General features: G+C 46.6%; 1 protein-coding gene across 1 annotated transcript in view; it reads right to left on the reverse strand.

Annotated features, from left to right (window-relative positions):
* Positions 1–9,358: 9,358 nt before the first annotated feature.
* The window catches only part of LOC146839210 (uncharacterized), a 261,732-nt gene continuing 249,765 nt past the window's right edge, over positions 9,359–21,325 (reverse strand). Inside the window, exon 8 of the mRNA XM_085600018.1 lies at positions 9,359–11,985. Within this exon, the coding sequence (XP_085456144.1) occupies positions 10,717–11,985 (1,269 nt within the window). The 3' untranslated portion in view covers positions 9,359–10,716. The remainder of the gene's footprint in view (positions 11,986–21,325) is intronic.

A 21,325-nucleotide genomic window follows, 5' to 3' on the forward strand; every position in this document is an offset into this window, starting at 1 on the left:
GGATGTGGCAACATCTCCTCTGCGTCAATCCGAAGCAGGTCAATTGGTTTCTGGTGTTTCCTTGAATGGTGTTGATCTAGAACCATATTTTGCACCTATGTGTGAAGTTACCATCGATGGTAGAACCTTACAAGTCATGGCAGACTCAGGTTCTCCATACACCATCATTTCAGATTTATTTTACAAGGAAAATTGGCATAATAAGGTTTTGGAACCCTCTGACATTAAAGTTTATGGGTTTTGTGGTAAAGAAATCGCTTTAAGCGGTTATTTCGTGTCTGAGATTAAATTCAGAAATAAAGTTATTTTTGGCAAAGTATTTGTTGCTATTGATGGTTTAGAAGTCTTAGGTTGGAGACATCAAGGAAAGTTCAACATTGTTCTCCATCCTAATTCTAAAGTACAAGTTTGTTTTGCTGAGGATTCTGATTTTGTCCAAAGTGTTTTGGAGAAAGATAACAGGATAAACATAAAAATCTGTTCCGTAAGGAACTAGGTCCGGTTAAAGCTTCTTCACACCACATTCAACTTTTAAAAAATGCTGTTTCCGTGAAACATAAATTGAGGCAGGTTTCTCTGTCCGTTCATGCGGAGTTAGCTCAAATGCTCAAAAATATGTGTGCTGAAGGTATTATCGAATCAGTGGACTCATCAGAGTGGGTTTCTCCCATTGTTTTAGTAAAAAAAAAATGGGGAACTTCGTCTCTGCTCCGATTTGAAGTCTGTTAACAAACAAATTCTAGTTGATTGTCATCCCCGCCTAGAATTCAGGATTTGAAATCCAAATTGGATGGGGCGAATGTCTGTTCCACCATAGACCTTAAATCGGCTCATCATCAGGTCACATTATCTCCCCAATCAAAACATTTAGTCACATTTATCACACCTGACGGAGCATTTAGATATGTCAGGATGCCTTTGGATTAGCTTCTGCCGCTTCGGTATTTCAAGAACCGATGTTCTGACTTTTTGGGAGTATCGATGGGGTTGTCTCTTTCCAAGACGACATTCTCATTTTTTCCAAAACCAATGATCAGCATGCTTCTCTACTCACAAACGAAGTTGAGTACTTAGGACTTAGGACATACAATTTCCAGCAATGGTATTGCTCCTAAAGAAGATCTGCTTAATTCTATCCGAGATATGCATGTTCCTAAATGTAAAGACCAACTCAAATCCTTTTTAGGTTTATGTGAGTATTATGCAAGATTTGTGCAAACTTTTGCTGACATTGTTTTACCTTTAAGGTTATTGTTAAAAAAAGGTGTCAAATGTGAGTGGTTGGAAGTTCATGACACTGCGTTCTGTTCTTTAAAAAAAGCTATAATTGAGGCTAAACCCTTATTTGCCTTTTCACAAGAGGCAACCAATGTGGTCATTGTGGGTGCCAGTTCAACTGGACTTGGTGCAGTGTTTAGTCAAATCAAAGATGGTGTTTTCTTATGTTATAGAACTGATCGTATGGAGATTTCCCAGGCAGTTGCTTTGTATATGCAGACCTGCTACAGACAGCAGCGAACGAAGTGGGTTCAAACCGTAAACCTACTGTAGTGATGGTTTTGCCATTTTCTGTTTGTCTCTGGGGCTGTGCTCGTCCTTTGATATATCTGCCCTCATGAAATGGAGTGTGGCTCGACTCCGGCATCAAAGGCACTAGGGCACAATGGACGACCTGGTGTCAGGGTTGGACAATACTATCCTTTAAGTTACTTCCATTAAGGTAGCAGAAGGAAGAAAACGCAGAATTTTCCTTGGAATCGGCTTGCCGATTTACCCCATTGAAGACTGTACGCAAGAGGTTTTAGGCTCCGTTAATGTTCCCTCCCAAGATGGCGGCCGCCTGTAGTTCTCCCTTCTTAGTGCTGAGTTCTAGTTTTTAAAGAGTTTCTGGAGTGTTTAGGATATCGCACACTTCAACCGTCATCCATGAGGAGAAGGCAGAGTTTCAGTGCTGGCCGCTCGCCGTGACAGAAATTTCATCAGGGGAATAGCGTCTTGTTGCGCTTCCTACCTGACATTTCCTGCAGGTTACAAGGAGCATTCCAGAGCAGCTTTGAATTCTCTTTCCTGGGAGAATTTCTAAGAGAAAAGGTTGGTCTCCAGTCGGCGCTTCATCTTGGCAGTTCATGAGGGCTTACTATTTGAAGGAAGAGACAAGTAAGTCCTGCATTCAATTACTAGTTGACACCGTGCTCCTGGCTAAATCTCCCTGTCAGCGCTACGTCATTTTCTGGACTTATGCAAGGCTCAGTCAGGCTTTGCAGATAGAAGAGAGAGGCTGACAATAAACCTTTGCCATTGAGTACCACACCTGCAGGAAAGCTCAGTGGGTTGTGCGCTGCTAGATTTCACATGGACGTCTGTGGAAGTGTGTCCCTCCAGAAAGCTGAGGCCATCACTAGCATTCCCTGTGATTGGGAGAATATTGATTCCTTCCAAACCTTCTTCATAAAGCAGAGTAGATCATACGGGGTGGTCAAGAAAGGTTTATTTAAGTATCACAGCTACAGAGACCCCATCCATCATCAAGCTAAGACCGACTGACAAATGTCTCTATTCCAGCCCACCGCCTAGCAACCACCCCCACATTCCAGAATATTATGACACACGATGTCACACCTTCTCCCCCTTACACATTCTAAACTTGAAGAAAATAAAAGGAAACTTAACACTGAATGCAAAGGATACAAAGAACATAATAGAGAATGCTGTTACGATCTTTAAAAAACTCAACAAAGCAATTTTATAGGCAAGGAGAAAACTGGGGTGCAAGGCAAACGGGAAAGCGCTCACTTTAAGAAACACAATCGTGCAAACGACAGGGAATACATTTCAAGCAAAGTGGCCCAGCGCCCCTTTCTCGTGCAACAGGCTCTTCCACCTCAGAGCCTGAATCCGGCCCACCAGCTGCGGGGCTAGTATCATAACTAGCACCAGCCTGGCACTTTGCCACTCGACATAGATTCCAAATTCTTTGATCACAGGTCTTTATTTCATTTTTGAAAACCTTGATAACCTTAAACGGAAGACTGAATTTGGATCTGCCTCCGCCTTTCCTGGGAGACTTAATCTTAACCCACTCTCCAATGTCGACCACTGTTCTCTTCACAGCCCTCCTTTTATCATACAAGATCTTTCTTTTTTTCATCACCTCTTTCTCTCTTTCCAGCCCTCCATACCACCCACCTTTTCATCCACTGAGGTTCATTTGGTCGCTACCCACAACGGAGTGACCTCCATGTTGGGGACTCTTCCTTTAAATAAACGACAGGGAGTTTCACCAGTGGACGAATGAGAAGTGAACCTAAACTTATAAATCTTCTTCCTCATGGCCAACTCCCAACTTTCACCACAGGCAACAGCTTGTTGCAGAGTCTCTTTAAGAACATTGACAAATGCTTGATCCTCCTGGAACTCAGAAACTCTACCATGACTGAGGATGTGAACTGAACGCCATTGTCTGACAAGAGTGTTAACGGGAAACCCTCATGTTCGAAATAACTCTTCTAGAAACTCAATCACTACACCAGACTCAACAGAATTAACCACCTTCATATCAGGCCAACGGGAAAACATATCAATACACACGATCAAATAGCGATCCCGAGTCTTCAACTTCACAGGTCCCAAAATATCTATAGAAATGTCCATCCACGGACCAGTAGCCTGTTCCCTAATAACCATGGGTTGCATCCTGCACTTCAATATCCTGACACAACACGCACATTCAGCGCATTCACGCAGCAACCTCTCTACATGCACATCCATGGCAGGCCACCAATATACTTACCTGATCCTTTCCTTTGTCATGGCAATGCCCATGTGGGAGGCGTGAGCACTCTTTACTAGCTTATCCCTTAGTGCAAGCGGTGCAACCAACTTACGACCACACATGAGGAGACCATTCCCCACCGCCAGATCTTCCCTAACTTGCCAAAAGCCTTTGCAAACCCTTCACAGTCTTTATTCTCACACCAACCACCTGTGACCATGGTTAGGACTTTCTGCAAGTCTAAATGTGATGTTCATGTGATGTTCCCTCCACTCACTCTCAAAAATCAACCCTTCACTAATCACACACACATTAAGTTCTTCCTCCAGTTCTTCACCTCTAAACCACTCAACATCATCTGTCCTTTCACACTCCTCACCCCCGAGTCTTGACAGACAGTCTGCCAGGATATTATTGGAACCAGGTAAGAATTAGATGTCAAATTCTTGTAGAGCCACAACCCACTTCCGTATCCTATGGGAGACAAAGACAATGCCTTTCTTGGAGAAGACCTCCTTAAGAGGTTTGTGGTCAGTAAGAATTCTGAACCTTTTCCCCCACAAAAACTTTCTCAGCTTTCACACTGCCCAGAAAACATACAGAGCTTCTTTCTCCACAACAGAATAGTTGCATTCAGTGCCCCTCAAGGGCCTAGAGACGAAAAGAACGGCTTTATCCTCCCTATCAACCTTCTACAAAAGACCTGCTCCTAACCCCTTCGAGCTGGCATCAGTCATGAGATAAGATTCCTTTGTGGGGTCAAAACTTCCTAGACAAGGTGCTTCATTCAGATGTTTGTAAATGCACTCAAACTCTTCCTCACAGCCCTTGGAGCAAACAAATGTGCTTTCCTTCTGGAGGAGAGACCTCAAACAAGAGGTTTTCCCTGCAAAGTTCAGGACGAACTTGTGATAAAATTCAGCCATGCCCAGAAACTTTACAAACTCTTCTTTGTTTAAAGGGGAGCGCAAATTACAAAGGGTGTTTACCAATGATGCTTTGGATTTGATGCCTGCAGCGGACACAAAATGCCCTAGGTACTCTATTTCTTTGTCATCAAATTTGCACTTGTCAGCACCAAGGGTGAGGTCAGCATTGTGTAACTTCTTCAATACTGACCTCAGCCTCCCATCCTCCTCATCAAGATCCATCTCAAAGATGACCACAACATCTGGGTACACCTTGGCACCCTGAAGGCCTCCAAGAATGCCCTCCATCGCCCTCTGGAAAACTGAGGCTGCAGAAATCAGTCCGAAAGGCATTCTTAGAAATCTAAAGGTTCCAAGGGTGTTACACAGGAGGTAAGGTCCTGGGAAGAGGAGTGAATGTTCTGAATGTTCTGAAGAGGAGTGAAGCCCGGCCTGGTGATAGGTGGAGGTCAAGTCCAAGGAAGAAAAATGCCTTGCCCCCTCAAGAGAACACAGCATTTTAGTTATGTTGGGTAAAGGGTAATGATCAACAATAACTGCTTTGTTGAGCTCCCTCGAGCCAACACAGATCCTGGCCTCCCCATTGGTTTTGCGGGTCATAACAACAGGAGAGACCCACTCCATTGCTTCAACTTCTTGAATGATGCACTTGGCTAAGAGATTGTCTAATTCAACTTTCATGCTCTCCCTTACTAACAGAGGTGCATTCCTGACCTTAGCTGTTTTTGGAACAGCGTTAGATTAGACCTTTATCTAATGTACATAATTTTTTAGACAAACCCAGTTCACCAGCAAAGACCTCAGTGAATTCCTTGATACAGTCTCGATTAGCATTACTAACCACCATAACTGGTGGTAATTCTTTTAGGCAGCAATTCTCATCTGGATCAAGGAAGATATGTAGATCAAGTTGATGGAACCAACTTATGAGCGAGTCCCCCTTCATCGAGACATAGATTTTACCAGGGATGACTCTCCCTTTGAAGTCAATTGTGCCCCAGAAATAACTCGGCAACTCAATAGTCACTCCACCTTAACCTTTTGGTCTAATGTATGGATTCAACAGGGTGACTTTGCCCTGCAGATTATGCTCACTAAATGTTTTGGGGACTAGTCTTACCTTGGCTCCAGAGTCGAAGAGCATGCTCACGGGAGCATCATTAATCAAAACTAGCTCCTGAGGGCCATCACTAGCATTCCCTGTGACTGGGAGAATATTGATTCCTTCCAAATCTTCTTCATAAAGATCAACTTCCCTGACTTTTTTATGTTCGTGGCCCGTTCTGCAACTCTTTGAGACGTGACCTTTTCTCTCACAAGTTTTGCACATGGCCTTCCAGCCTGGGCAGTCTTTAAAGTTGGCCATATGGCCAGGGTTGCCACACCTGTAGCATTTCCCCTGAAAATTCTTGGTGTTAAAGGGCTTTAAAGTGGTGTCCGATTTGGGTTTAACAAATCTATCTACCATCACCTTGACATCAATGTTCTCCTTTTTATCACCTGAACCTGAACTGTCTTTGCATATAATATCAACACACGCTTTTGAATGCTCATGACTTTTGGCCATGGTCAGCACTTCTTTGAAGCGATGGCATGTCTTTTTGCCACAGGGTGTCTCGTTTTGTCGAGGGCGCATCCCAACATGAACTGATCTCTTAAGCGCTCCTCTAAACTGCACCAAAATTGCAAGTGGAAGACAATTTGTGCAAGGTAGTTATGTACTGTTCGACCGACTCATCCTGACTTTACATTCTTCTCCCAAAGTGATATAGTTCAAGGACAGTTCTCACTTTGGGGAGGTAGTGCAAGTCCAGCGTTTTGATGCAGATCTCGTATTCATTAAGAGTCGGGGGTCATACAGGCGTTAAAATCAATGAATATCTCAGCGGCATGGGATTTGTTTCAGGAGGAAATTATTAAATCCTGGGAAAAAGTGGAGAACCCAGAGTCCCCTGGCAGCCTGCTACAAAGGTTCCATTTTTACAGAGTGCGGAGAGCACTGCGTGATACCTTAGGAGATGACCTACTAGAGCCCCCTGCAGTGCCGGAACTCATTTAAATAATAAAGGCCAAGTCGCCCCGTAAAATGGTCACTAACATTTATAAATTGGGTATGTCGTATAGAACCAACCAGTACACTAAATCTAGACTAGCCTGGCAACGTGATTTGCAGCGGAAAATAGATGATGTCATGTGGACCTACTGTTGCACTAACACCCGACGTGTCTCCTTACACGGTAGACACAGGCTGATCCACTTTAAGTATATCAATAGAGTGTGCTACACACCAGAGCGATTACATAGGTATGGGTTGTTAGAGACATCGGCCTGTGACAGATGCAGAGCACAACATGCAGACTTTATTCATTTGGCGCGGCAGTGTCCGGGGGTGTATACATATTGGCAATCTATTTTTCAGGAGCTGGGGAAAACTGCGGACATGGAATTGGCCCCGGACCCGACTCTGGCCCTTCTGGGATATACCAAACTGTTGGCCAAGTCGGTGCGCAGGTTAGTGGATATGGGTCTTTTAATAGCGAAGCAGCGGGTTGCAATGTGCTGGTTGAAGGGTCCCTTGCCCACAATAACGCAGTGGTCAGAGGACATGCTGTACTGTAGCGCGCAAACGGAAAATTTCAGCGAATTGCTCCCTCCCAGGAGTAGACCTAAGTATTTCTGGGGACTCTACACGACGTATTTGCTTTCCAAAACCTCAGACATGGGAACCACGACATACGCACACCCAGAAGGCGCAGCGCAAGCGGACACTAGTTAATCACCCCTAGGCAATGTTCATCAGAGGGTGACCTATAGAAGGGTAGTGCTGCGACAGATATGGGTAGTTTCTTCTATTTTATCTAACATCAATGGAAGACAGGGAATGTGGAACTAGCGAAAACTACTAGGTTTAACAAACGCCGTTCTTATAATATTTTCTGATGCATAAGCAACATTCTAATGCTTTTTTAAGTACAATAGGACAATGCGGGAAGACGGAGGCTACATGGGTTTTGTTATTGTTTATGTAGTTTTTCTTTGAATTTTTTATGTATATCTGATGGTTATTTTATTCCTTGGTCGCTGATCGCTGCCTGCCCCTTGGGTAGTTTACTAGCTGTGTAACGCATGTAAGGGAAAACGCTGCCGGCCCCAGGGTGGTAGGCACAAAGCGGTGTGTAGGAGTACAGTATGCAACAAAATTCTTAACAAAAATATTAATAATTTTTAAAAAAAGAGTGGCAGAGTCACTATCGGAGAGCTCAGGAAGGTGTTCAAAGAATTCTTGTCCCTCAGAGCCCAAACAATGCATTAACCATGAGGCTTTCCTCTCTGCGCGTAAGGAAGTGCCACAGACATGAGCATATTGGTGAAAACCTTCTTCCACTTCAGCCACGAGAGAGGAGGAGCTCCTGGAGATGTCAACAAGAAGGGAGGGCCAGTGACATTTTGCATGATGTATGTACTATGTATGTTTGACCTAGTTACTACTTAAGGGTGAACTTCAGTGATCTGCTTACAGTGCGCAATATCCACCATATAAGATGTGCGCATCAGCGAAACTGCATGAAACTTCAGCAAATAAAATTTAGGCCAATGAGCGCAATCCCAGAAACTTTATTTGCTGTGCGCATCAGCGGAACCATCAGCCCGATTACTGATGGCGCATATTTATACAGGGAGGAGTCACTTTAGTCTGCTGCTCAATTACATGTGTAGATGTGAGTCTGGTGGTGCCTGATAACTGAAAGGCACACATTTGTTTAGATAGAATTTCAAATATGTCTGATTTATTATTCCTATTACAGCGCCTTTTACCTTGAGAAGGCCCATCCGAGACCAGTGTGTGGACAAAACACATGCCGACAAATCGAGGACAAAGGGCTTGAGACATGGTCTAGGGACACTAACAACAAATCCTACATCAAACCTCACGTTTAACTGATGGAGAGTAAAGAGCGATATAAAGCGATATACTGAGAAAAAGTAACCTGGAGAATTGCTGCAAATTAAAGTAAATAAAAAAACTAATAAAGACCTACATATCCACAGCTGTGTGACCTGGAAGATGGTTATTTCTCAATATAGCATTTGTTTGTGATTACCTTACAGTGCTCACATTATCATCCGCGCTAGAAGAGATGGGAGCTCACAGAAGCTCATTTACATACAAAGGGGGTGACAGCGTTTTCACAAAGCGCAACACAACTTGTTTATGTAAAGTGCAGAACAGTAAAGTCTTGTGTCTCTTTTTTTCATTTTCTTTAATATATCCTGCACCTCGCTCACTTCTTCTCTTTCTCTCATTTCAATTCATCGTAAATTACTCAAATTCACGATTGCTTTATCAGCACGGCACAAGTTGGGGGTAGCCACAGTTTGATGGGGTCCCCCCACTATTACCTAGAAAAGGGACTCAGTTCCACCTCGCTCCTTAGCCTGCGACTGGGAATTGTTGCTTTGTTTCTTGCATCTGCAAACACAGGCCTCAGAGTGTTTGTAACTATCCGTCCCACCAGCAGCGTCCCCTTTATTTATTTGTGTGAGCGGCGCAAGAGCGGAACAGAGAACTTGACAAAATGAGCCCTTCTATTCCTTATAACACTGTAAATGTGAAACACTTTGGGGCTGGATCAAGAACAACGTCAGGAAACAAACGCAAATTAAAAGCACAGTTTATTTATTCGCTGAAAACTGTCAAAAATTGTAATTTCCAAGTTCCACATATCTGTTTAAAAATATTGACACTTTCAGTCATTTCCGAGTATAGTTACAAACTGATAGTGGGAAAAACACATGATGTATAAAAACTGAAACCAAAAACTATTTTGTTTCTTGTTTTTTCTTTTTAAAACAGGCCGTCGACCTTTCATGTGAAAATGATTATAAGGGCCTGATATCACTTCTTGTGACGTCACTACATGTGACGTCATTGTGATTCGCATATGATAAGGGGCTCCTTCACTATTTTCCTTACTTGTGCCCTGTTTATTCCATGACATGGGTCTATAGGTATTAAAAATAAATCTATAAATTCACAGGTATTCAGCCCGTTTCTCTGGTGATGTCACACATTGACATGTATTCGGCTGCTTCTTCTATTTTTAGGTGAGTACAAATAACGTGCCGTTCCCCCTCCTTCCATTTCTCTCTTTTTCTCCCCCTTTCTTTGTCTCTCTCGCTCTCTTTATCTCTCCCCCTCTCTATCTCCCACACACTCCTGTTAGCTTTAGCTTCATGAATGTCACTGCCACTTCTGGCATTCATACGACAAATCCTTCAGAACATTTGAGGACAAGGGACAATCAAGTGTGGAAGACGAGTTGCTGGGAGTGCGACTGATTGTCCTGGCACATATCAGCTTTTGATGTGGGATTTCGCTATTTCACCACATTCTTCAAACAGAGTCTGCTGCCTACAATGACTCAATTCTGGTAAAAAGTAGAGTTTGGCAAGGCACAAAATGAATTGGGAGAGCCAAGTCGGAGAGGAGCCACGGGTCACACTTTGTTATAAGGCCCGAGGCACGAGCTGATCCATCAACCGATAATAGTCTGTAAAAGATGCAGCAAACGGTACTTAAAACAAGTTATATGCTCTTTTATATCTAAAAATAGGTTATTTCTTGAACACCTGCGCTTCGCTTTAGTTCATTACATAGACTGCAGTGGCATTTGTCAATAGTAATACATACATTTTACCAATGAAGTTTCCCATCTCCAGAGCTCTGACAACATGTCCACCCTGGGTGTGTTGGGTTTATAGGTTTTATCACTAATCCAACAAGTTAGCTGAAAGTACCGTTGTTAGTTCCAGTGTTTTTCAGTGTTGCTTTTACAGGTAATGTGATCAGATGCAATTGAATGTTTTTCTTTGTATCTCTTCTTCACCAAATAAAAATCAAGAATCTTTATTTTCTTTTAGTCCACATTGTGCTCGTCTCCCACTGTGTATCTGGGTACATCATGTCACTTTGCAATGTGTACGGAAGTGAACAATCACTGGAAACAAACACTTTTATAATCCTGCAAATACTGTTATCTGTTTTTCTTGTTTACTGCCAGTCCGGTCTTCTATCATCTGATATTTCAATATCCCACATAATTTGAATTTTATATTTTTCCGTAATTCATTCCTCTCACAATAACTGTGTGTTCGCTGATGTCTTTGCAGGTTTTCTAATCGACTAAAGCTCTTCACACATTCACTGCATATAAATGGCTTTTCTCCCGTGTGTGTTCGCTGATGACTTTGAAGGTGTGATAACTGACTAAAACACTTTGCACATTCACTGCACTTGAATGGTTTTTCCCCTGTGTGTGTTCGCTGGTGTCTTTGTAGCTCTGATAACTGACTAAAGCTCTTCACACATTCACTGCACTTGAATGGCTTTTCCCCTGTGTGTGTTCGCTGATGTCTTTGAAGGCTTGATAACTCACTAAAGCACTTTGCACATTCACTGCACTTGAATGGTTTTTCCCCCGTGTGTGTTCGCTGATGACTTTGAAGGTGTGATAACTGACTAAAACACTTTGCACATTCACTGCACTTGAATGGTTTTTCCCCTGTGTGTGTTCGCTGGTGTCTTTGTAGCTCTGATAATTGACTAAAGCTCTTCCCACATTCATTGCACTTGAATGGTTTTTCTCCTGTGTGAGTTCGCTGATGATACCTTAATGCTGAAGAGCCGTAAAAACTACTGTCACATTCACAACAATGATAAGGTTTTTCCCACGTGTGTGTTCGCTGATGACTTTTTAGGTCTGCTAACCGACTAAAGCTCTTCACACATTCACTGCAGTTGAATGGTTTTTCCCCTGTGTGTGTTCGCTGGTGTCTTAGTAGGTGTGATAACTGACTAAAGCACTTTGCACATTCACTGCACTTGAATGGTTTATCTCCCGTGTGTATTCGCTGATGTGTTTGGAGGATTGATAACTGACTAAAGCTCTTCACACATTCACTGCACTTGAATGGCTTTTCTCCTGTGTGTGTTCGCTGGTGTCTCTGTAGTTCTGATAACCTACTAAAGCTCTTTACACATTCACTGCACTTGAATGGTTTTTGTCCTGTGTACGTTTGCTGATGAAGCTTGAGTAGTGATGACAAACTAAAGATCTTGCTGCATGTGTATGATTCTTCTTTCTTGGTTAGTGTCTGTGGGTCGGGTATATATTTGTCTACATCCCATGACTGTATTTCTTGATGGGCCAACATGGCTGATAAAGCACTTGTGTTTTTCTCACACACTTTATATGAGTGCAGTATTTTGCACGTTTGATTTCTGTTTTAACAATAAAATGCAATAGCCACCAAATATTTGCCACACTCCTAATACGTAGAAGGTGTCTTTGTAGGCGATTGTGCCTTTAGATTGGTTTATGGCTATGCACGCTTGCGGGTAAAGATGTATCTTCCTTCTGGCCGGTGCAAATTGGGACAGTCTGTTGTATTGTAGATAGAAGAACTCCTCTTTCCTTTACCCGTCAGTTGTCCGGCTCCGCTCTGTTGTGCTCTTCTCTGGTTACAGTGGTTTGGCCACAAAAAGTTTACAATTCACCCAGAGCACGGAATGATGGCTTGTCATCATATTATAAAACAGAGCACTGCGGTAATCACATCACACCGATCCCATGATCAAAGCTGGTGTTGGACACATGTTTATACAGGAGGCGGTTTGTTATTGTTGTTGCCTTAATTTTCCTACGGTCATTTCTTCGTCTTGTGGCGTGGAGGTGCACAGCTCAGACTCTTACAATCACTGAACTGCCCTCGATGCTTCATCCGGGATCTGTCAGTTTGTGTGCAGGTTCCTCTGTCGCCGACTGCGCTGATGTTTTCCTGAATACTGTAGCTCATTATTTCTGCTATTATTGAAGATTTACCGCATTAGCTTCATTATTGATGGTCATTTCATACATTCAAGGCTTGTTTTCTGTTGGATGTAAAGATATTTAAAATTACTAAATTGAAACACAATGGAATGAGAATTCACAATGTTTAAATGATTTTAAAAGACATTTCGGGGGAGATTTACCAAATCTCCACGCAATGCAGGACAGCCCCCCCGTGAGGCTGCGCTGCGTTGCGCGACAGGGAGGAAGCAGGAGAGCACCATATTTTCACAGATATGGCTCTCGCCTTCCCTTTCCCTTGCGCCGGCACTGATTACAGAGGGCCTGCGCCATGCACACACCTTAGCACCAGAGCGCTAGGGGGTGTGTGTGTGTGTGTGTGTGAGTCCAGGATTGGGTTTGTACAGGAAGGACACCCTTCCTGTACAAAATACTATGGCAGACACGAGGGAAAGCTTTTCCCACTTTGTATGCGTGTTGAACAGTGCAGCACGCATGCAAAGTCAGAAAAGGAAGGAGAAATGAAAGCATTTCTCCTCCCTTGCGCCTAGTTTAAAAGGGCGCAGTTTTCTCACGCTAAACCCAAGCTACTGTATTTGGTAAATTGGGTTTAGCGTGAGAAACCGTGGGTGGTTGCACGGGAACGCCCATGCACCCCCCTTGGCAGGCCCCCATGGTGTGAAGTAATGCGACGCAGTGCTATGCGCTGTTTCACATTACTTTTACTTTATTTCCAGCGCTTAACAAGTTTAGCGCTGGAAAGTAAATTAGGAAAAAAAGATTTTGCGCCATTTTGTCCCACTTTTGTGATGCAAACACAGCGGAAAATCTTAGTAAATCTCCCCCTTCTTCTTTACCGCCTTTGAAACTTAGCAAGGAATATTTCATCATACACAGAAATGTAACTAAAAGTTCTGTTGATCACGTGACATCTTATTAATGTCTGAAAAGGAGGTGATTTACCAATGTTCACAGAGTAACTTAGCAAAGTAAGGGCGCTCACAGAGCACCCAAGTGCTAGAGGTATAGCTTAAGATGGACGCATATGGTCAAGATTTCATTTCAACAACAATAGATTTTAGAAAAAGTGGTGGATCAGACTGGGCGGTATAATTTGCAGTAACTTTACGAAGTATACAACAAAAGTAACTCCATTCACATACTTCTTCTCGTTCTTTCCTATTCACTTAAGATCATCTCAAATGCCACCTCCTGTCTTTACCTTGCCGTTCATAAGTCACCTTTGACACATTCAACAGCTCCCTTGGTTCAAGCATTTCTGGTTTCTTCTAACCTGGAAGATTGGAACATTATTGGGAGTTGAGGTGGGTTTCCTATCGCCGTAACATCTGTCCATCTCCCTGAAACTAGTGCAGCTTACAGCACCCCCGAATCTGACCCTGAAAGACAACTTTAAAAATCAAGTCTTTAGTTCTTCCTAAAGTAGATAAAGTTCTATAAGATGCAGCTCCTTCCGGGGCTTTTGTGTAAAACAGAGCGAGGAGTTCACTGTAAGGCCCATCCTTTACATTATAAGCGCAGATAAGGCAAACAAACGTTGATTCATATAATTTAATATTCAACGATATCAGTCATTTAGTACTTATAGAGAATTCATCACAACCAATAATTTACCTGACATATCTCTGCAGCAGATGTGTGCATATTACTCTGTTTTCCCCCTTTTCCACCATTACATGGCATCCGGTATGATGTTGTCCGTTTGGGGCCCAGGATGCCACTTTGTGACTGGATGGGCATTTGGCAGAGCGGGAGGAGGTGTCAGTTATCCACAGGTGAGGCGGCATTTCTACCTTTCCATATTTCTCATATTCAAGTTTACCTCATTTCCTGTCCTTTGACCCCCCGTACTGCCCTCTGGCTGCGCACTCACTCTGTGGGGTTCATCAGAAGTCAGATAACGGCCTGATAGTCACAAGGCCATGGATCTCACTTCTTCTACAACACTTATTGCAGACATAGGGCCTAGTTAGGAGTTTGTCCAACAGATTATTGCCTCAAAACAAGGGGTGGGTGAAGAATTCCTCTTTGCCGGCGGAGCTCGCAAAGATTTGCCCGCTCCGCACTCTGTGCGGATTTCCCAAAAACTATACGAAGTGATGCAGAACGGAGTTGTTTTTCTCAAACCGTTCGCCAACGGTAAGGTGATGAGCGCTTGTGAGAAAATATAACGTGCTAGACCTCCTCTAGGTGACATTTTTCACTGCGGGAGGTCGCGGCAAGTCGCGACCACTCGAGTGTACAAATCTGCCATTCTCGTTGATGAAGCTGCCACTCAATTAGAAAGTCAATTCGAGCGGCAGAAAGCAGCAGCGCCCTCTGGGGCGATGCATTGTGCCGTTCGTGCTGATTTTACAGTAATGGACAAACTCTTGGCACTAAAAATCAGTGAGAGCTGCGCAATTTAACAAACTCTGCCACTTGCGGAAGTCCCCAGAGTGCGGCGGAGTTTCCCTGGCACTTCGTGGCGTTCCGTGGAGTAAAACTCTGTGAACTACACCAAGGCTTAATCAAAACGTGACAGATATCCTGTCTGCCTTATTATAATTGCCACAGGATGTAATGCATTTTTAATGGGGCGGGCAGGATACCTGTCACATTTGTGATGGAATAAACCATCCGCTGAAATCTAAATCAGGCCTTTGGTGTACATTGTGTCCAGTGTGGCTAGCTGGTCTTGAAGGATCTTGTGGTTTGTGGGTCTCTCACTACTTTGAGGTCACCGCCAGGCAGGACTTCTGTCAGCCGCGCCTTGTGCAGATCTTCCTTCCAGGCAGGACTTCTGTCATCTGTGCCTTGTGCAGATCTTCCTTCCAGGCAGGACTTCTGTCATCTGTGCCTTGTGCAGATCTTCCTTCCAGGCAGGACTTCTGTCATCTGTGCCTTGTGCAGATCTTCCTTCCAGGCAGGACTTCTGTCAGCTTCGCCTTGTGCAGATCTTCCTTCCAGGTAGGACTTCTGTCAGCTGTGCCTTGTGCAGATCTTCCTTCCAGACAGGTGCTTCTGTCAGCTGTGCCTTGTGCAGATCTTCCTTCCAGGCAGGACGTCTGTCAGCTGTGCCTTGTGCAGATCTTCCTTCCAGACAGGGGCTTTTGTCAGCTGTGCCTTGTGCAGATCTTCCTTCCAGGCAGGACTTCTGTCAGCAGTGCCTTGTGCAGATCTTCCTTCCAGGTAGGACTTCTGTCATATCTTCCTTCCAGGTAGGACTTCTGTCAGCTGTGCCTTGTGCAGATCTTCCTTCCAGGCAGGGGCTTCTGTCAGCTGTGCCTTGTGCAGATCTTCCTTCCAGGCAGGACCGCTGTCAGCTGTGCCTTGTGCAGATCTTCCTTCCAGACAGGGGCTTCTGTCAGCTGTGCCTTGTGCAGATCTTCCTTCCAGGCAGGACTTCTGTCAGCAGTGCCTTGTGCAGGTCTTCCTTCCAGGTAGGACTTCTGTCAGCTGTGCCTTGTGCAGATCTTTCTTCCAGGCAGGGGCTTCTGTCAGCTGTGCCTTGTTCAGATCTTCCTTCCAGGCAGGACTTCTGTCAGCTGTTCCTTGTGCTGATCTCCCTTCCAGGATGGACTTCTGTCAGCGGTTGTGAGAAGTTGGCCTGATATATGCTGTCCATAAGTTATAGTGGGCACCCTGTACCAGTCCAAACAACCCTTATTGATGATAGGTTAAAGACAACTTTTATTGAAATCTATCCTAGTGGTAGCTATGGAGAGCAGCCTTCAGGCTAAGTCTAGCAGGAATGTAAAGCAGCTTGTTTTACCAGCCTATAATCTCTTGAATGATCAAATGAAAGGACAACCACACCAGCTATATATTGAAAATATATGTATTTAAGATAAAACACACCCCTCTAATCTCTTTATGAGGCTGGAGTTCGAAGTACTTAAGTTACAAGTCAGTATTCAACAGTAAAAGCACAAATACACGTTTGGGCCCTAGGGGCGTACCAAACCATATACCAATAAAGTGGTATAAGAACCACGACTGAACTAGACACAAGGCCTAGAGCCTGTAGAAGTGCTTGGACCACAAGGAACCACCCAAGGTAGTGACACAGGGAACCCAGGGGGGACACGTTCAGTGTGAGAACACAGCCGCGAATCGCCGTTAACTTCTATGGGGAAAGTCGCGATTCGAAATTAAGAGTTTATGGACACTTAGAGGATGACTACAAGCAAACCCTTTTGGACATAGAGGTGTCTGAGGCCAACACCCACAGGAGCACCGGAGTACTCGAGCTACCTCACCCAGGGAGGCCGAGTGCATAGGTGTCAAATGGTGTTGGGTCGCGGCGTCGTTTTCAATGGAAGCTGCTCAAGAAGTGCTGCTGCCGTGAAGAGGAGAAGTGTCCGAAGTGATCCAAGCCCGGATTGAGGATGGAAGGACCCTGAAAGCAGAGGAGACAGAGTCTGGGTCACTTATCAGTGACCAGGGGCACGATAGTCCAATGCCCACAGATGTCGGGTGCTTCAGGTGAGTTGACGGGAGTATTGACTCTTCAGCCACGAGGTCCAGGAGGTGTCAACGATGACCAAGAGCTGGATTCGAGCTGTCCCACAAAGTCTGTCGAGTACTGCGGTGTCGGCGACCAGATTGGACCCAACAAGCCTTGGCAACGGCAAGTCGCTTGGAAACAGAGAAAGGACTTCGGTACAGACCAGCAAGGTCTGTGGGTCTCACCCAGCGAGGGTAAGTCGGGGCACATCTGGGGCAACCAGGAAAGCCCAATCAGAAGAGGAGTTGCCTTCGTGGGGACCCACTAGCCAACGGCCTAGCGATCGCGAAGGAGCCTCGAGCGGTCGCACTTGAAACTGGCCCACGGGTTACTCGTGGAGTGGAGGCCGGAGATCTTCGGTGCAGGAGTTGCTCAAGGCTGGGGATACTCAGAGCCCAAAGCACAACTTCGAGGAAGACCAGGAAGATGATGGATCAGGAAAAGATCACGGTGTCCAGGGGTCATGGTTCCACGTCACCCACATTAGCCACGGGCCTCAGCTTTGCTGTGGACTCAGGGTAACCTCGGGGAAGTCTGGAAATCCACCTCTGGTGATGCGAAGACTTCAGCGTCTGGCGGGAGCTTCAGAGTTGCAGACAGGACAGTTGCTTCTTTGGTGCCTGCCAAGCAGGGGAGTCACTCCTTGACCCCAAGGGAGATTTCTTCAGTCTTTTAGTCGAAATAGAATGTCGAAGGTCCAGTATATATGTTGCAGAGTTTCATCCAGGGTAATCAGAAGTCGCAAGGACTGGGTTCTCATACTTATACAAAGTTTGGGGGATGGACATACTCTAGGGACCCACTTATGGGAGGGTTTGGAAAGAGGGGTGGTTACTGTGAGAAGTTGGCCTGATATATGCTGTCCACTAATTATAGTGGGCACCTTGTATCAGTCCAAACAACCCCTTATGGTGAATAGGTTAAAGACAACCTTTATTGAAAGCTAAATGAAATCGCAAGGACTGGGTTCCCATACTTATACAAAGTTTGGGGGTTGGACATACTCTAGGGACCCACCTATGGGAGGGTTTGGAAAGAGGGGTGGTTACTGTGAGAAGTTGGCCTGATATATGCTGTCCACTAATTATAGTGGGCACCTTGTATCAGTCCAAACAACCCCTTATGGTGAATAGGTTAACGACAACTTTTATTGAAAGCTATCCTAGTGGTAGCTATGAAGAGCAGCCTTCAGGCTAGATCTTGAAGGAATGTAAAGCAGCTTGTTTTACCAGTCTATAATCTCTTGAATGACCAAATGAAAGGACAACCACACCAAGTATATATTTAAAATATATGTATTTAAGATAAAACACTCCCCTCTAGTCTCTTTATGAGACTGGAGTTCAAAGTACTTAATTTACAAGTTAGCAATCAACAGTAATAGCACAAATACGCGTTTGGGCCCTAGGGGCGTACCAAACCAAATACCAATAAAGTGGTATAAGAACCACGACTGAACTAGACACAAGACCTAGAGCCTGTAGAATCGCTGGGACCCCAAGGAACCACCAAAGGTAGTGACACAGGAGACCCACGGTTGCCGTGTGCAGTGTGTGAACACAACCGCGGGTTCCCATTATCTTCTATGGGCAATGTCACGGTTGGAAAATTAAAGATTAGGGACACTTAGAATTGAGTCAGGACCAAACCCTTTTGGACTTAGGAAGTTCTAGGGCTAGCACCCACGGGAGCGACGGAGTACTCGTGTTACCTCACCCAGGGAAGCCGGGTGCATAGGTGTCTTTTGGTGTCGGGTCGCATCGTCGATTTTAATGGAAGCTGGTGAAGAAGTGCAGCTGCCGTGAAGAGAAGAAGTGTCCGAAGAGATCCAAGCCTGGAACTAGTCTGGAAGGAACCTGAAAGCAGAGGGGACAGAGTCTGGGTCACTTACCAGTGACCAAGGACAGGATGGACCAATGCCCACAGATGTCGGGTGCTTCAGATGAGTTGATGGGTGTCTTGACTCTGCAGCCACGAGGTCCAGGAGGCGCCGATGAAGACCAGGAGTTGGATTCGAGCTGGCCCACGAAGTCTGTCGAGTGCTGCGGTGTCGGCGACCAGATTGGACCCAACAAGCCTTGGCAACGGCAAGTCACTGGAAATCAGAGAAAGGACTGCGGTGCAGACCAGCAAGGTCTGTGGGACTCACTCAGCGAGGGTAAGTCGGGGCACGTCTGGAGCAACCAGGTAAGCCCAATCAGAAGAGGAGTTGCCTTCGTCGGGACCTACTAACTAACGGACTAGCGAAGGAGCCTCGAGCGGTCGCACTTGAAACTGGCCCATGGGTCACTCGTGGAGTGGAGGCCAGCAATCTTCGGTGCAGGAGGTGCTCAAGGCTGGGGCTACCCAAAGCACAGCTTCGAGGAGGACCAGGAAGATAGTGTTGCTGCAAAAGTTCACGGTGTCCCGGGTTCACGGTTCCACATCACCCACGAAAGCCACGGGCCTCAGCTTCACTGTGGACTCAGGGTAGCCTCGGGGAAGTCTGGAAATCTACCTCTGGTGATGCAAAGACTTCGGCGTCCGGCGGGAGCTTCAGCTACTCTAGGGACCCATCTATGGGAGGGTTAGGTAAGAGGGGTGGTTACACCCATTTCCTTTGTCCAGTTTCACGCCAGAGCAGGGGCAGGTAGCCCCTGAAACTGGTTTGAACTGGACTATGTGGAACGCTAGGTGGCGCAGGTCCAACATGGCCGCTTGGCGGTGAGGCTCCGGACGCCTGACCCTGCAAATCCTTCCCTGATCGTTGGCGAGCTGCCATGGCCGACTCATTTGGGGCGCATCGGAGCGCGGACCTGTCCCGCGGCCCAGGGTCCGAAGTTGACAGGATTCGGCCCGGCCCGAGCAAAGATTGGCAGCCTGGAGGCGGGACGGCGGCTGGAGGGGGCGATCCTGGTGCTGGGACCCGGGCGGGCTGCTAATCGAGCCCGCGGCTCCCACGTGGTGTCTAGGCCCGGCCTCCCAGGGACATCGGCGGCCTCGCGGAGGCGTTTCAACTGCCGCTGCCGGCCCCCCCCCCGCGAGAAGAGAGGTGTTCCAGCCTAAGGCCTGCCGGCGGTGAGTGTGGGGGTGCGGAGCGGGCCCCGGGGGGCCGTACTGTGGTGGACGGCGGCCGGTGAGTGCGGCGCTGAGGGAGGCGTGTAATTGGGGCTGCCTTGGCTGTTGAGGTGGCCGGGGAGTGGTGGGGGGGCCCCCCCTTTGGGCCGGGTGTCGACGGTTGGGGACCGGCTCCCCCTTCCCCCCCTGCTTTCGCTGCTGCATCTGGACCTGGTCCCTCGCGGCCTGCTGGGGGCTGTTGAGTGGCGCGGGGCAGGCTCCCGCCTTTGCTGATCGGGCCGCAGGCCGGCGGTCAGTGTGTGCGGCAGCTTCTTCCCCCCCCCCCCACCCCCCCTCCTTGGCTACAGGACTTACGTTGTCGGCTGTGAAGGCATCAAGATCCTGGGGGGGGTGAACTGAACTGAATCTGGCGCCCGCGGCCATGGGCTGAGTGCTGGCATCGGTGGCTGGGGACCCACCGCGAGGTGCTTGGAAGGGGGCGGTCCTTCCCGCCTGTGCACTGGGGACCACCTTGAAGTGCTTGGACATCTGTACGGAGTGCTCGGGTCCTGTGACTTCGCTGGTGTCGGCGTGGATTTAGCCTTGGCTGTGTTGTGCAGTAGGAGGCGGCGCGCCGCCCTGGGTATCGGCGGGCCACGGGTCTGCAGTTTCAGGTCGCTGGCAGGCCTTGAGGGATATTCGGCTGCCTTATCGGGCGGCGCGCAAGGACGTGACCTGCGGTGCCTGTGGCAATTGACCTTCCGGACGGGCGGGGTGCCCCGGCCGTGCATACTCCCCCCTGCCGTCCGCCTCCCTGGTCCTTGTGGGGTCTCCGGAAGGTAACAAAAAGAGATGACTGGGCTGTTCCTTAGGACAGGAAAGAGGAAAGGATCACTAGGGAAAAAAGGGTTAGTGCTCAATGAAGGACAACCCCTGGGTATCCAATTTGTTGGATATAATGGCCTCACACACCCTTGCGAGTGTCATGCTTCATCATCGGCAATGCTCCACGTCGGGCAGGCGGTGCAATGCCCAACGGGCTCACCTCTAAGAGGGGCTCTTTATCGGAGATCCTTTATCCAACTGCCTATGGGTGAAGTGGGGGTGAGGGGCCAGGACAGAGTAGATAGTGAGGGTGAGGATAAAATGTGGCCTAAGGTACCGGAAAGCAATTTTTATTCTGGTGGTCCTCTGCCACAAATAAAAATAAAGGATAGCCGGTGCT

Source organism: Triturus cristatus, chromosome 4_2, assembly GCF_964204655.1.
Source record: "Triturus cristatus chromosome 4_2, aTriCri1.1, whole genome shotgun sequence".
Lineage (NCBI taxonomy): Eukaryota > Metazoa > Chordata > Amphibia > Caudata > Salamandridae > Triturus > Triturus cristatus.